The sequence below is a fragment of the Acinonyx jubatus genome, chromosome B4 (genome assembly GCF_027475565.1).
Source record: "Acinonyx jubatus isolate Ajub_Pintada_27869175 chromosome B4, VMU_Ajub_asm_v1.0, whole genome shotgun sequence".
NCBI classification, from domain to species: Eukaryota; Metazoa; Chordata; class Mammalia; order Carnivora; family Felidae; genus Acinonyx; species Acinonyx jubatus.
The window spans coordinates 14,349,220-14,363,429 of NC_069387.1; the positions used below are offsets into that span (position 1 = coordinate 14,349,220).

Sequence of the window (14,210 nt, forward strand, 5' to 3'; positions counted from 1 at the left end):
TAATAGTGTTGGAAATCCTAGCCTCAGCAATCAGACAACAAAACGAAATAAAAGGCATCCAAATCGACAAAGAAGTCAAACTTTCACTCTTTGCAGATGGCATGATACTCTATGCAGAAAACCCGAAAAAACTCCACCAAAAAACTCCTAGAGCTGATACAGGAATTCAGCAAAGTCGCGGGATATAAAATCAACGTACAGAAATTGCTCGCATTTCTGTACAACAATGAAACAACAGAAAGAGATATCAGGGAGTTGATCCCATTTACAATTGCATCAAAAACCATAAAATACCTTTTACCTAACCAAAGAGATAAAAGATTTGTACACTGAAAACTACAGAAAGCTTATGAAATAAATGGAAGAAGACACAAAGACACGGAAAAACATTCCATGCTCATGGATAGGAAGAACACATATTGTTAAAATGTCAATACCACCCAAAGCAATCTATACATTCAATGCAATCCCAATCAAAATAGCACCAGCATTCTTCACAGAGCTATAACAAATAATCCTAACATTTGTATGGAACCACAAAAGATCCCCAATAGCCAAAGTAATGTTGAAAAAGAAAACCATAGCTGGAGGCAACACAATCTCAGACTTCAGCCTGTATTACATAGCTGTAATCATCAAGACAGTATGGTATTGGCACAACAGACACACAGACCAATGGAACAGAAGAGAGAACCCAGAAATGGACCCACAAACGTATGGCCAACTAATCTTCAACAAAGCAGGAAAGAGTATCCAATGGAAAAAAAGACCATCTTTTTAAGCAAATGGTTCTGGGAGAACTGGACAGCCACATGCAGAAGAATGAACCTGGACCTCTTTCTTACACATACACAAAAATAAACTCAAAATGGGTGAAAGACCTAAATGTGAGACAGGAAACCATCAAAATCCTACAGGAGAAAACAGGCAACCTTTTGGACCTTGACTGCAGCAACTTCTTACTTGACATGTCTCCAGAGGCAAGGGAAACAAAAGCAAAAATGAACTATAGGGACCTCATCAAGATAAAAAGCTTCTGTATAGCAAAGGAAGCAATCAACAAAACTAAAAAGCAAGTGACAGAATGGGAAAAGATGTTTGCAAATGACATACTGGATAAAGGGTTAGTATCCAAAATCTGTAAAGGACTTACCAAACTTGACACCCAAGAAATAAGTGATCCAGTGAAGAAATGGGCAGAAAACATGCAGAGACACTTTTCCAAAAAAGACATGCAGATGGCAGACACACGAAAAGATGCTCAACGTCGCTCATCATCAGGGAAATACAAATCAAAAGCACATTGAGATACCACCTCACATTGGTTAGAACAGTTAAAGTTAACAAATCAGGAAACAACAGATGCTGGCGAGGATGTGGAGAAAGGGGATCTCTTTTGCACTGTTGGTGGGAATGCAAGCTGGTGCAGCCACTCTGGAAAACAGTATGGAGGTTCCTCAAAAAAATTAAAAATAGAATTACCCTATGACCCAATGATTGCACTACTAGGAATTTATCCAAAGGTTACAGGAGTGCTGATTAAAGGGGCACATGCACCCCAATGTTTATAGCAGCACTATCAACAATAGCCAGAGTAAGGAAAGAGCCCAAATGTCCATCGATGGATGAATGGATAAAGATGTGGTATATATATACAATGGAGTATTACTCGGTGATAAAAACAATGAAATCTTGCAACAACATGGATGGAACCGGAGGGTATTATGCTAAGTGAAATTAGAGAAAGACATCTTATGACTTCACTCATATGTGGAATTTGAGAAACTCAACAGATGAAATAGGCGAAGGGTAGGAAAAATAAGATAAAAACAGAGAGGGAGGCAAACCATAAGAGACGCTTAAATACAGAGAACAAACAGGGTTGCTGGAGGGTGTTGGGTGAGGGATGGGCTAAATGTGCCACGGACAATAAGGAGGGAACTTGTTGGGATGAGCACTGGGTGTTATACGTAAGAGACTGGATTCTACTAATGAAGCCAAGACTATACTGTAGGCTAACGAACTTGAGCATAAATTAAAAAAAAATTTACTAACATATAGCTGCAATTTAATATAACACATAGAAAAAAGTACTTTTGTCATTAGGCTAAGTTACGACATTTTCCTGTTTCAGTGTTCCTTGGCCTCTTCACCTTAGTGTTACTACTGGTTTGTTCATCTGGCTCCCTGATAGATAGGAGCTCCTGCACTGCAGCGATTCCCTAACCCCAGAGCTAGCACAGTGCTTGACACAACTTGCGCTCAAGAACATTTGTCACATTTAATTATTCAACCTAGTCCTAACTTCATGTTTCAACAAAGTACTCCATCCAGGCACCTTGGTTCAACCAGAAATGCTTTGTAAACATATGAAGTTCAGAAAGAAGGGAGTACTTTATGGCTTCTCCTGCAGAACCCTTTTATTACAAATGATAGAAAAGCTCCAAAACAAACATGGTGGTGGGATATGGAAAAACTATGGCTGGGCACCTAAAACAGAGTGATAAGTGTGCGACCACAAGGTAAAGCGTTGCAGTGACAAAAGGGGGAAAAGGGGAAGCAACAAAGGAACAGAGAAGAAAATGGTATCATTTCAGAGGAATAGAGAAGACTGAACAAAAGGCAATTTCTGGGGAATGTCTAAGGACTGATGAATAGTAAACAGTCTCCAAGTAAACTTATTCTCAAAGGTTACACAAATGCAGCACACTAAAATCAGACAAAAGATGGCAATCTATCTCATCAACTTAAAAAAATAGCATTTAAAGGGCTCTTTTTATATCAAAAAATAGAGCCCTGGCCCAAACAAGGTTGCCTCCTGAAATATAATTATACCAGGGAGGGGCGCCTGGGTGGCTCAGTCGGTGAAGCATTCGACTTTGGTTCAGGTCACGATCTCATCATTTGAGTTTGAGCCCCACATTGGGCTCAGTGCTGACAGCTCAGAGTCTGGAGCCTGCTTCAGATTCTGTGTCTCCCTCTCTCTCTGTGCTTCCCCCACTCGTACTCTCTCTTTCTCACTCACTCAAAAAAATAAAATGTAAAAAAAAATTAATTATACAAGGGAAAAGAAAGAGAGTAAGAGAAAATAAAACAAATCCCATGGTGTGTAATGCACAAACTTGTGTCTGTCATTTCAAATACCATTTATGTAGAATTCAGTGCTTTGAAGGAAACTGAATAAGCTCTATGCCACTTTTTTTTTTTTTTTTTAACAACATGGTCAATTTACAGAGTAACTGAATAACCATGTAAACTAGATATAAGTCCATTTTAGGGAGGAGAAAACTGAGGTTAGGAACTTTCCCAAAATCACACAGCTGAGTAACAGAGGTAGGATTTGAATCCAGGCTGTCTGATACCAAGAGAAGTGTCTTTAGCAGTTTAGAAAGACATTTTACTTTTAATTTTTAATTGTAGTTGATATATACTATCAAATTAGTTTCAGGCATTAAACAGTGATTCAATAATTCTATAGGATACAAAATGTTTACCATGAGAAGTGTATTACAGTATTTATTGACTGTATTCCCTGTGCTGTACTTTTCATCCCTGTGGCTTAAATTTTAGAACTGAAGTTACTACCTCATGACCCTCTTCCCATCCCCCCAACCTCCTCTTCTTCGGCAACCATCAATTTGTTCCCCCTGAGTCTGTTTCTCTTGTCTTTGTCGTCATTGTTATATTGTTGGCTTGTTCATTTGTTTTTTAGATTCTACACATAAGTAAAATCATATGGTGTTTTTCTCTCTCTGGCTTATTTCCCTTAGCCTTATGCCCTGTAGGTCCATCCATGTTGTTAATAACAAGATTTCATTCTTTTTTACGGCTGATATTCCTATGTGTATATACCACATTTTTATCTGTTCTTCTGTAGACACTTAGGTTGTCTCCGTATCTTGGCTACTATAAATAATGCTGCAGTAAACATACGGGGGGCATATATCTTTCCAAATCAATGTTTTCCTTATCTTCTGGTAAATATCCAGGAATGGAATTACTAGATCGTGTGGTACTTGTATTTTTAATATTTTGAGGAAACTCACTACTGTTGTCCACGATGTGCCAGCGTGTATGAACCTGTATGCACCACCAACAGTGTACGAGGATTCCTTTTTTTCCATTTTTCTCCACATCCTTGCCAACGCTTTTTTCTTGTGTTTTTGCTACTAGAGGGGATATCTTATCATGATTTTGATTTGCATTTACCACATATACATTTCAACTAATGTGACATTGAGCATATTTTCAGGTTGTCTGTTGGCCCCCTATAGGTCTTCTTTGGGAAGATGTGTATAGAGGTGTTCTGCTCATTTTAAAATTGGGATTTTTTTGGGGGTGGGTGTTGAGTTGTAGGAGTTCTTTTAATATTTTAGATAATAACCCCTTATTAGATATATGACTTGCAAATATCTTCTCTCATTTGGTGCTTGCCTCTTTGTTTTGTTGGTTTCCTTTGCTGTGTAAAAATTTTCTAGTTTGATGGTAGTCCCAACAGATTTTAATTTGTTTCCCTTGAGGAGACAAATCCAGAAAAAATATTGCTGAGGTTGATCTCCAAATTACTGCCTATGTGTGTTTTTTTAAAAATTTCTAATTAAAAAAAATTTTTTTTGGGAGTTTATAGTTTCAGGTCTGACATTAAGCCTTTAATCTATTTTCAGTTTGTTTTTATGTAGGGTGTAAGAAAGTGGTCCAGTTTTTCTAGCACCGTTTATTGGAGAGACTGTCTTTTCCTTGTATATACATTCTTGCCTCTTCTGTCATAGATCAAATGACCATATACCATGGGTTTATTTCTGGGCTCTCTGTCCTGTTGTATTGATCTGTGTGCCATACCATAATCGTTTTGATTATCATAGCTTTGTAGTACATCTTGAGACCTGGAATTGTGATACCTCCAACTCTGTTCATCATTTCCAAGCTTGCGTTGGCTATTTGGGGCCTTTTGGGGTTCCACACCCATTTTAGGATTTCTGTTCAAGTTCTGTCAAAGCCACTGTTGGTATTTTGATGGGAATTTCAGTGAATCTGTAGATCACTGTGGTAATACGAACAATTTTAACAGTATTCTTCCAATCAAAGAGCATGGTACATCTTTCCATTTATTTGTGTTGTCTTCAATTTCTTTCATCAGTGTCTCGCAGTTTTCAGAGTACAGGTCTTTCGCCTCCTTGGTTAAAACTATATCGAGGTATGTTATTCTATTTGACGTACTTGTAAATGGGCTGGTTCCCTTTCCTTCTTGTGATTTCATTATTAGTGTATAGAGACACAACAGATTTCTGTGTATTGCTTTCATATACTGTAACTTTCCTGAATTTATTAATTAGATCTAGTGTTTTGGTGGAGTCGTCATGATTTTCTCCATAAAGTAGTATGTCATCTGAAAACATTGAATGTCTTACTTCTTCTCTACTAATTTGGATGCCCGTTATCTTTTTCTTGTCCAACTGCTGCAACTGTGACTTCCAGTACTATGTTGAATAAAAGTGGCGAGAGTGGGCATCCTTGTCTTGTTCCTGATCCTAGGGAAAACCTTTCAGCTTTTCACCACTGAGTAGGTCAGCAGTGGGTTTGTCATATATGGCCTTTATTATGTCAAGGTATGTTCCTTCTATATCCACTTTGTTGAGAATTTTATCACGAATGGATGTCGAATTTTGCCAAATGCTTTTTCTGCCATCTGTTGAGACAATCATGTATTCTGTTGTGTGTATTAAACCGTGCTTGCAACAAATCCCACTTGATTGTGGTAAATGATCCTTTTAATGTATTTTTCAATTTGGTTGCTAATATTCTGTTGAGGATTTTTGCATCTTAAATTCTCGTTTTTGTTTTTATTTTTATTTTTTTTGAGTTGTTTAGTATCAGAGTAATACTAGTCCCATAAATTAATTTAAAAGCATTCCTTCCTCTTTTTCATTTTGGAATAGTATGAGAATGGTAAGTAGTAAGTCTTCTTTAAATGTTTGGTAGAATTCACCAGCGAAGCCACTGTCTTGCATTTATGCTTCTCACAAGTTCTTTTGTTTTTAAAAAAAAAAATTTTTTTAAATTTATTTTTATTTTTTGAGAGAGGGAGAAAGTGTGTGCAAGTGGGGGAGGGACAGAGAGAGAAAATCCCAAGCAGGCTGTGGAGCCTGACACAGGGCCTAACCCCACAACCCTAGGATCATGACCTGAGCTGAAATCAAGAGTCAGACATTCAACCAACTGACCCACCCAGGCAGGTGCCCCTTGTTCCAAGTGTTTTGATTAGTGACTCAATGCTGTTTACAGTAATGGGACCGTTCTCAGAAGAAGGTTGTACATTTTTAGGAATTTGTTTCTTCTAGGTTAATTTGCCAATTTTTAAATAATAATCACTTGTAATTATTTGTATTTCTGTGGTCTCATAACTTCTCATTTCTGGTTTTGTTTGGGCCCTTTCTCTTTATTAGCTTAAGTAAAGGTTTATGAGTTTTGTTTATCTTTTCAAACAACTCAGTCTTGCTTTCATTGATCTGTTCCACTGTTGTTGTTTGTTCTCTATTCCATTTATTTCTGCTCTGATCTTCATAATATCCTTCCTTCTACTAACTTAAGCCTTTATTCCTCTTTTTTAGTTCCTTTAGGTATAAGTTTAGATTATTTATTCAAGATATTTCTTGTTTCTTCAAGTAGGCCTGTATTGAGATATACTTCCTTCTTAGAATTGCTTTTCCTTCATTCCAAAGATTGTGGACCATTGTGTTTTCGTTTGTCGACAAGTATTTCTTGATTTCCTCTTGGATTTCATTTTGGCCTCTAGATGTTTGGGTTTCTCCTATTTGTTTTTTTCTTGTAACTGATTTCTAATTACTTGCTGTGGTAGGAAATGATGGTTCATTCGACTTCAGTGTTCTTAAATTTATTGAGACTTGTTCTGTGGCCTATCATATGATCTATCTTGGAGAATGTTCCATGTGCACTTGAAAAGAATGTGTGTTCTGCTGTTTTGGGGTAGAGTGTTCTACACATATCTGTTAAGTCCACCTGGTTGAACATGTTATTCAATGTCACTATTTCCTTGATTTTCTGTGTGGATGATCTAGCCACTGATGTAAGTGGGGTATTAAAGTCTCCTCCTATTATTATTATATTGTCAATTTTGCCCTTGATGTCTGTTAATATTTGCTTTATATAATTAGGTTTTGTTATATTGGGTGCACAGATATTTACAAATCCCATGTCTTCTTCTTGGATGGATCGATTGCTTTATCATTATTTAATGTCCTTTGTCTTGTTACGGCCTTTGTTTTAAAGTCTATTTTGTCTGCTGTAAGTACTGGTACCTAGTTTGTTTGTTTGTTTTAACTTCATTTGTATGAAATATCTTTTCCAATTCTTCATTTTCAGTCTGTATGTGTTTTCTGAAGGAGTTTCTTGTAGGCAGCATATAGATGGATATTGTCCTTTATCCATTCAGTCACCCTATAGCTTTTGGTTGGAGCATTTAGTCCATTTATGTTAATTTTTATAGGTATGTTGCCATTTTGTTAATTGTTTTTTGGTTGTTTCTGTAGTTTTCTGTTCCTTTCTTTTCTGGTGGTCTGATGGTTCTCTTTAGTGTTATGTTTGAACTGCTTTCCCTTTGGGTATCTTTGGGTTATCAGAGGGTTCATATACAACATCCTATGTGTGTGGCAGTCCATATTAAGTTGATGATTAAGTTCAAATACATTCTAGAAGCACTAAATATTTACTCCTTTAAATATTTACTTCCTCTTTGAGGAAGTTCTCATGGATTTCATCCACTCTTCTCTAAAGTCCTGTTAGTATCTTTATGACCGTTACTTTGAACTCTTTATCAGGTAGATTGCTTACCTCCATTTTGTTTAGCTCTTTTTCTGTAGTTTTGTCTGTTCTTTCATTTGGAACGCAGTCCGCTGTCTCCTCATTTTGTCTGAGTCTCTGTTTCTATGTAGTTGGTAGGTCACTTAAAATTCCAGGTCTTGAAAGGAGTGGTCCTGTGGTGTAGTGCCCTCCTGTTCAGGAGAACCAGGAGTTCCTGGGGTGACCCCTACGTGGACTGCATGTGCCCTAATGTTGTGGTTGAGCAGCAAATCCTGTGGGTACCCTGGTGTGCAGATCTTGTTCCCTGTGCAAGCAACTGAGAGAGAAAGTCATTTTCTGATACCTCGAGGTACTCCGAGATTTTTCTTTTATCTTTATCCCATATCTTTGGTCACATCAATTTACCTCCAAAACATCTACTTTTTAAAGTTTTGTTATTTTTAAAACTTGTATAAAACATGAACCTGAATACAGTGCACATATCTAAACACTTCCCCCACAAAAGGATACAAAAAAACCACGAAACTATGAACTTGCTTTAAAGACCATATGTAACACTTTATATAGGTCTGATACCTGATTCATTTTTGGGTCTGAGCACACCTATTGGTGTTTATTTTCATTTCTGAATTTGAGATTATTCATTAAACTGAGCCAAGTAAAGCTTATTTCATCCAGTGGTGGGTAAATATACAGAGGTCAGTTGGTTGTACTTTTCATCTGAAGAGTTAGAATGATATGTTTTTGAAAAGTGATGATTATTAAGTCCAAGAGAAAATAAACTAGCATGTTTCTTAAGTTAGAAAAAAGGCAGAGTGGAAGAAGCTAAATCAGAGTCAAGTCACTACTACAAGCACCATTCGATGTATAGAGAGAAAGGATCTCACATTTATAAAGTGGATACTGTGTGTTAAGTACTGGACAAGGTTCATTCCACAACATTACTCATTTAATCTTCATGATGATTCTAAAAAATAGATGTGGTTATTTTCATCTGATGGATAGGAAAAAAGACTCATCAGACCCAAAAGCAACTAGCCTAAAGCTAGAAAAAAAAAAAACTGAATCCATTCAGGAGTTCAAAAGGACTTATTGATTCCACAATGTAGATTTTCCTGTATCGCAATTTACAATGGCATTTCAGGTATGACTTGGTTTTAGTTATGTACAAATGCAAAATTGATCAAATTAACCCACCTATAGTGATACAGTGGACGCTCTAGTGATATATATGTGAACTTTTAAAACTTTCTTTGCTAGAAATGTTAGACTCAGACTCAGACTCATAAGGATAATTTGTCTTATCCTTCTGCATCTTTTCCCAGCACAATCAATTATATGGAGTGGAATGATGTCAGCAAGATGGTGTGCGAGGAGGCCCCGAGGCATATCTCCTTCCACTCCCCACAAAAAACAACAAAAGCAGTAAGTAGGTAACCATAAACTTAAGAAAACACCTCAGGCAAAGCTCTAGAGTACAGAGAAGCAGCAGCAGCAACAACCCTGTGGGGTTCAGAATAATGGAGGATGGCCGCATCCAGAAGTACAGCAAACATATTCCCTGGGTCACTCCGTCTCCTAGTCAAGATCAGAGTGCCACCAGGGAGGATCCCCTCTGAAGAAGTTCACTACATGGCATAATGGAAGAGAAGAGAACTCCAGCACGCCTCACCATGGTGACATCTGCAGACTTCGCTTCGCCCGCCTTCAGCAACGTTGATTCCAGTCGAAGGAGCTACCCACACCCCCCCTCACTTTGCGTCTACTTCCAGAGGCTGGAGCTGCTGCTGCAGTGAGCCCTTCAACACCGCTGTCTCACTCCCTCAGAGGGGGGCAATAGAGCACTTCACCATATGTGAGATCAGAGGTGCCATAGGTCTGTGTCCTACCTCTGCCCACCGCCCCACCCCCCAAGACTGCGGCTTTATCCCACCACTACCAGGGTGCCAATGGACACATCATTGCTGGCAAGGGGTACTAGTGCCCTGAGCCATACCCCATGTCCTGGATCACAGCTTTGAACATCACTTCCAGGGCTGTGCTGCCATTGCTCTGAGCCCAGTTCCCCAGGACCTGACATGCAGCTTCAACAGACCACCACTGACATTGTGCTGCTGACCTGTGACTGCTTCCTGGAGCCCAAGTTGGGACTTTGGCTGACTCTATGCAGGCTATGCTGCTACTGCATCGTGTCATCACAGGGCCTGTGCCACTACTGTGTGACCCAACACTACCTAGTCACCTGAGTGAGCCCCTAAAGCCCAGTTCTGTGGGATATCTGCACACACATGGACCCCAGACACCAGTACCACAGATGCAAGTGCATCTGTGGCCCAGGATCTAGGCACTGTGATAGTTCTACACGTGCCTGATCCTTGGACCCTGATGTTAATAATGCTCTGAGTGCCAGCAGGCAACACAAAGAGCAGAGAATACCCTCAGCAAGAACTTCCTCCCACAGGCAAAAGGGAAGAACAGAAATACTCCAGCAGCCACAGCCTCGCCTCTGAGGACCACAACAGCACTACCAGCCACTGCTACCTGTAGGAAACTGTGCAGTCTTAGCCACAGAAGATCCCCACGCTATGGTCAATGGCAAACTCAGCCAATGAAGATGTACACAGTCTGTACCACTGTGCGGTCTCAAAAATCCACGATGCTGTATCCCACCTAGGGGGTGCCATAGCAGCCACCTCCAGGTTAAAGTCTTCCACCAATGAAGCCAGTCCAAAAAGGTGGGAAAAGGTGACTTACAACTTCAAGTGCACAGACATAAATGCAAAGCCATCAGAAACATGAAGAAGCAAGAAAAGATAAAACCACCAAAACAGTGTAATTTTCCAGTAACTGACCCCATAGAAATGAGTATCTGCAAGTTACCTGAAAAAGCATTCAAGAGAATTCAGAAAACTCAATGAATTTAGGAAAACAACATGAGAACAAAAAGAAGTTCAACAAAGAAGTATAAATCAAAGAAATGAAATTTTGGAGCTTAAGGATATAAGAAATGGAATGAAAAAAGCAACAAGTAGCTTGAACAGGCTCAATCAGGCAGAAGAAAGATGGATAGGTCTCTGGATATTATCAAGTCAAAGGAAAATGAAGAAATTAGAATGAAAAAGACTGAGAAATCCTAAATGCATTACACTGTTGGGCATCAACAAGAAAATCAATATATGCATTACAGAAGTTCCAGAGGGAAGAGAGGGGGAAAGAAATGAAAACTTCCCAATTCTGGAGAAAGAGATAGCCATTCAGGTAACATGAAGGTCTAAGATCCAAAGACATCTTCACTAAGACATATTATTGTAATCAAACTCACTAAATTCAAAGACAGAGAATTTTGAAAGCAGCAACAGAAAAAAAAAAAAAAAAGACTCCTCTCACATAATGGAATCTCAAGCCTATCAGCAGGTTTCTCAGCAGAAACCTTACAGGTCAAGAGAGTTTGGGATGCTACATTCAAAGTGCTCAAAAGAAAAAACTGTTAAAGAATACTTTACCCAGCAAAACTGTCATTCACAAAGGAGACAGATAAACATATTCCCAGACAAACAAAAGCTGAGGAATTTATCACCATGAGCCTGCCCTATAAGAAATACTGTTTTTTTTCAAGCTGAAATGAAAGGATGCTGAATTAGTAACATGAGAACATAAATAAGTATAAAATTCATTGGTAAATGTGAATATACAGTGAAATTCAAAATCCTCTATTGGAAGTGTAATAGAGAATTGTTTATGTCCAACACCTCAAGGAACTAGAAAGAAAAAGATAAATGAAGCCCCAAATTAATGGAAGGGAAAAAAGAACAAGGATCAGAGTGGAAATAAATGAAATAGAAATGAAAGGTGAATGAAAAGGTGAATGAAACTAAGAGCTGATTTTTTGAAAAGAGAATTGAGAAACCTTTAATAAGACACATCAAGGAAAAAAAAAGACTCGAATAAAATCAGAATAGAAGATGTGACATCTGATACCACGATCATAGAAATACAAATGATCAGAGGAGACTACTATTAACATTTATATACTAAATAACTGGACAACTGGACAAGAAAAAATGGATAAATTGCTACAAACATACAACAGATCAACTGTGAGTAAAGAGATTGAATCAGTAATCAAAAATCCGGTCAACAGACACAAGTCCAGGACCCGATAGCTTCACTGGTGAATTCTAAATATGTTGAAAGAATACATACCAATTCTTCTCAAACTCTTCCAGAAGTAGAAGAGGCAGGAATACTCCCTAACTCCTTTCATGAAGCCAGGATTATCCTGATATCCAAACTAGACAAAAATGGCACAAGAAAGGAAAATTGCAGGCCAATATCCCTGATTAACACAGATGCAAAAATCTCCAACAAAATATTAGCAAATATTAAACAATACATAAAAGGTACCAGATACAACCATCAAGTGGGGTTTATTCCAAGGATGCAAGGATAGTTTAAAATACACGAATCAACCAATATGACATACCATAGTAACAGAATGAAAGATAAAAAATCATATGATCATCTCAAGAGACGCCAAAAATGAACATCCATTCATGGTTAAAACTCTCCACATAGTGGATATAAACGGAACTACCTCAACATAATAAAGGCCATGTTTGACTAGCCCACAGCTATTATCACACTTAACAGTGAAAAGCTGAAGCCTTTTCCTTTAAGATCAGACAAGACAAGGATATCTACCCTTGCCACTTTCATTCAACACAGTATGAGAAGTTCTAGCCAAGCAATTAGGCAAGAGAAAAAAAGGGCATCCAAATTGGGAAGGATGAACTAAACCTGTCACTGTCTACAGAGGACATGACACTATATATTAAAAAAAAAAACCACAAAAAAATCCCCTAAACACTCCACTAAAAAAGTGGTTAAACAAATTCAGTGAGGTTGCAGAATATAAAAACCTGTTGTATGTCTGTACACTTATAATGAACTATCAGAAAGAGAAATTAAGAAAATTCCATGTACTATTATGTAAAAAGAATAAAATAGGAATAAATTTAATAAGGAGGTGAAAGAACTGTAACTGAAAACTGGAACACATTAATGAAACTGAAAACACAAATAAAAAGAAGGCTATTCTGTGTTTATGGACTGGAAGAATTAATATTGTTAAAATGTCTACACTACCCAAAGCAATCTACAGATTCAATGCAATCCCTATCAAAATACCAATGGCATAGTACACAGAACTAGAATCAACAATTCTAAAATTTCTGCGGAAACACAAAGATCCCAAATACTCAAAGAAATCTTGAGAAAGGAGAAAGCTGGACACATCACACTTCTTGACTGTAAAGTACATTACAAAGTTATAGTAATCAAAACAGTATGATATTGGCATAAAAAAAGACACATAATTCAATGGAACAGAGACCTGAAACTATAAACGGTCAATTAATAACAAAGGAATCAAGACATACAAGGAGGAAAGGATAGCCTCTTCTATGAATGGTATTGGGAAATGTGGAAAGCTACATGCAAAAGAACAGAACTGGACCACTATCTTATACCATACATAAAAATTTAACCCATTCAATACTAGAATATAATATCAGGTTTTCTAATAAAAGTTTTATGTTTTCTAAGTGGTAAGCTTCAAGACACGTCTTGGCTATGACTTTTTGAATTTAACCCCAAAGGAAAGGCAACAAAATCAAATGTACATAAAACTAAAAAGCTACACAGTGAAGGAAATAATCAACGAAATGAAAAGTCAACCTACCAAATAGGAGACAGTATTTGCAAATGATGTATCTGATAAGGGGTTATTATCCAAAATACATAAAGAACTCATACAACTCAACAGCAAAAAACCCATGCAATATTTTTAAAATATGGGTAGAGGATCTGGATAGACATTTCTCTAAAGTGGATATAAAGATGGCCAACAGGTACATGAAAGGTACCACTAGTCATCAGGGAAATGCAAATCAAAACTACCATAAGATATCACTTCACACTTTTTGAATGGCTATTACCAAAAAGACAAGAAATAACAAGTGTTGGCAAGGATGTAGAGAAAAGGGAACATTTATGCACTGTTGGTGGGAATGACAGATGACATTATCATATTTATATTATATATATATGATATAAATATATTAGCATAAATATAAAACCCTAAAAACTCCATTAAACCACTGCTAGAACTAATGAATTATTTCAGTAAATGTGCAGGATACAAAATCAACATACTAACATCAGTTGCATTTCTTTACATCAATGGACTATCTGAAAGAAAAATTAAGAAAGCAATCCCACTTACAACAGCAATGAAAACAATGAAATACTTAGAAATAAGTTTAACCACAGAGATGTAAGATTTATACACCAAAAACTGAGACACTGATGAGAGACTGAAGACTAACAAATAA

The 14,210-nt window shown here is 37.5% G+C and overlaps 1 protein-coding gene across 4 annotated transcripts in view; it reads right to left on the minus strand.

Moving 5' to 3' along the window:
• The window catches only part of MINDY3 (MINDY lysine 48 deubiquitinase 3), a 95,378-nt gene that overhangs the window by 15,331 nt on the left and 65,837 nt on the right, over nucleotides 1-14,210 (minus strand). The window contains exon 12 of one of the 4 annotated variants that reach the window (XM_027073514.2): nucleotides 7,874-8,134. The exons of the other annotated variants lie outside the window; for them this stretch is intronic. Coding sequence (XP_026929315.1) covers nucleotides 7,962-8,134 — 173 coding nt within the window. The 3' untranslated portion in view covers nucleotides 7,874-7,961. Of the gene's footprint in view, nucleotides 1-7,873; nucleotides 8,135-14,210 lie in introns of those variants that run through there. 4 annotated transcript variants of the gene reach the window in all.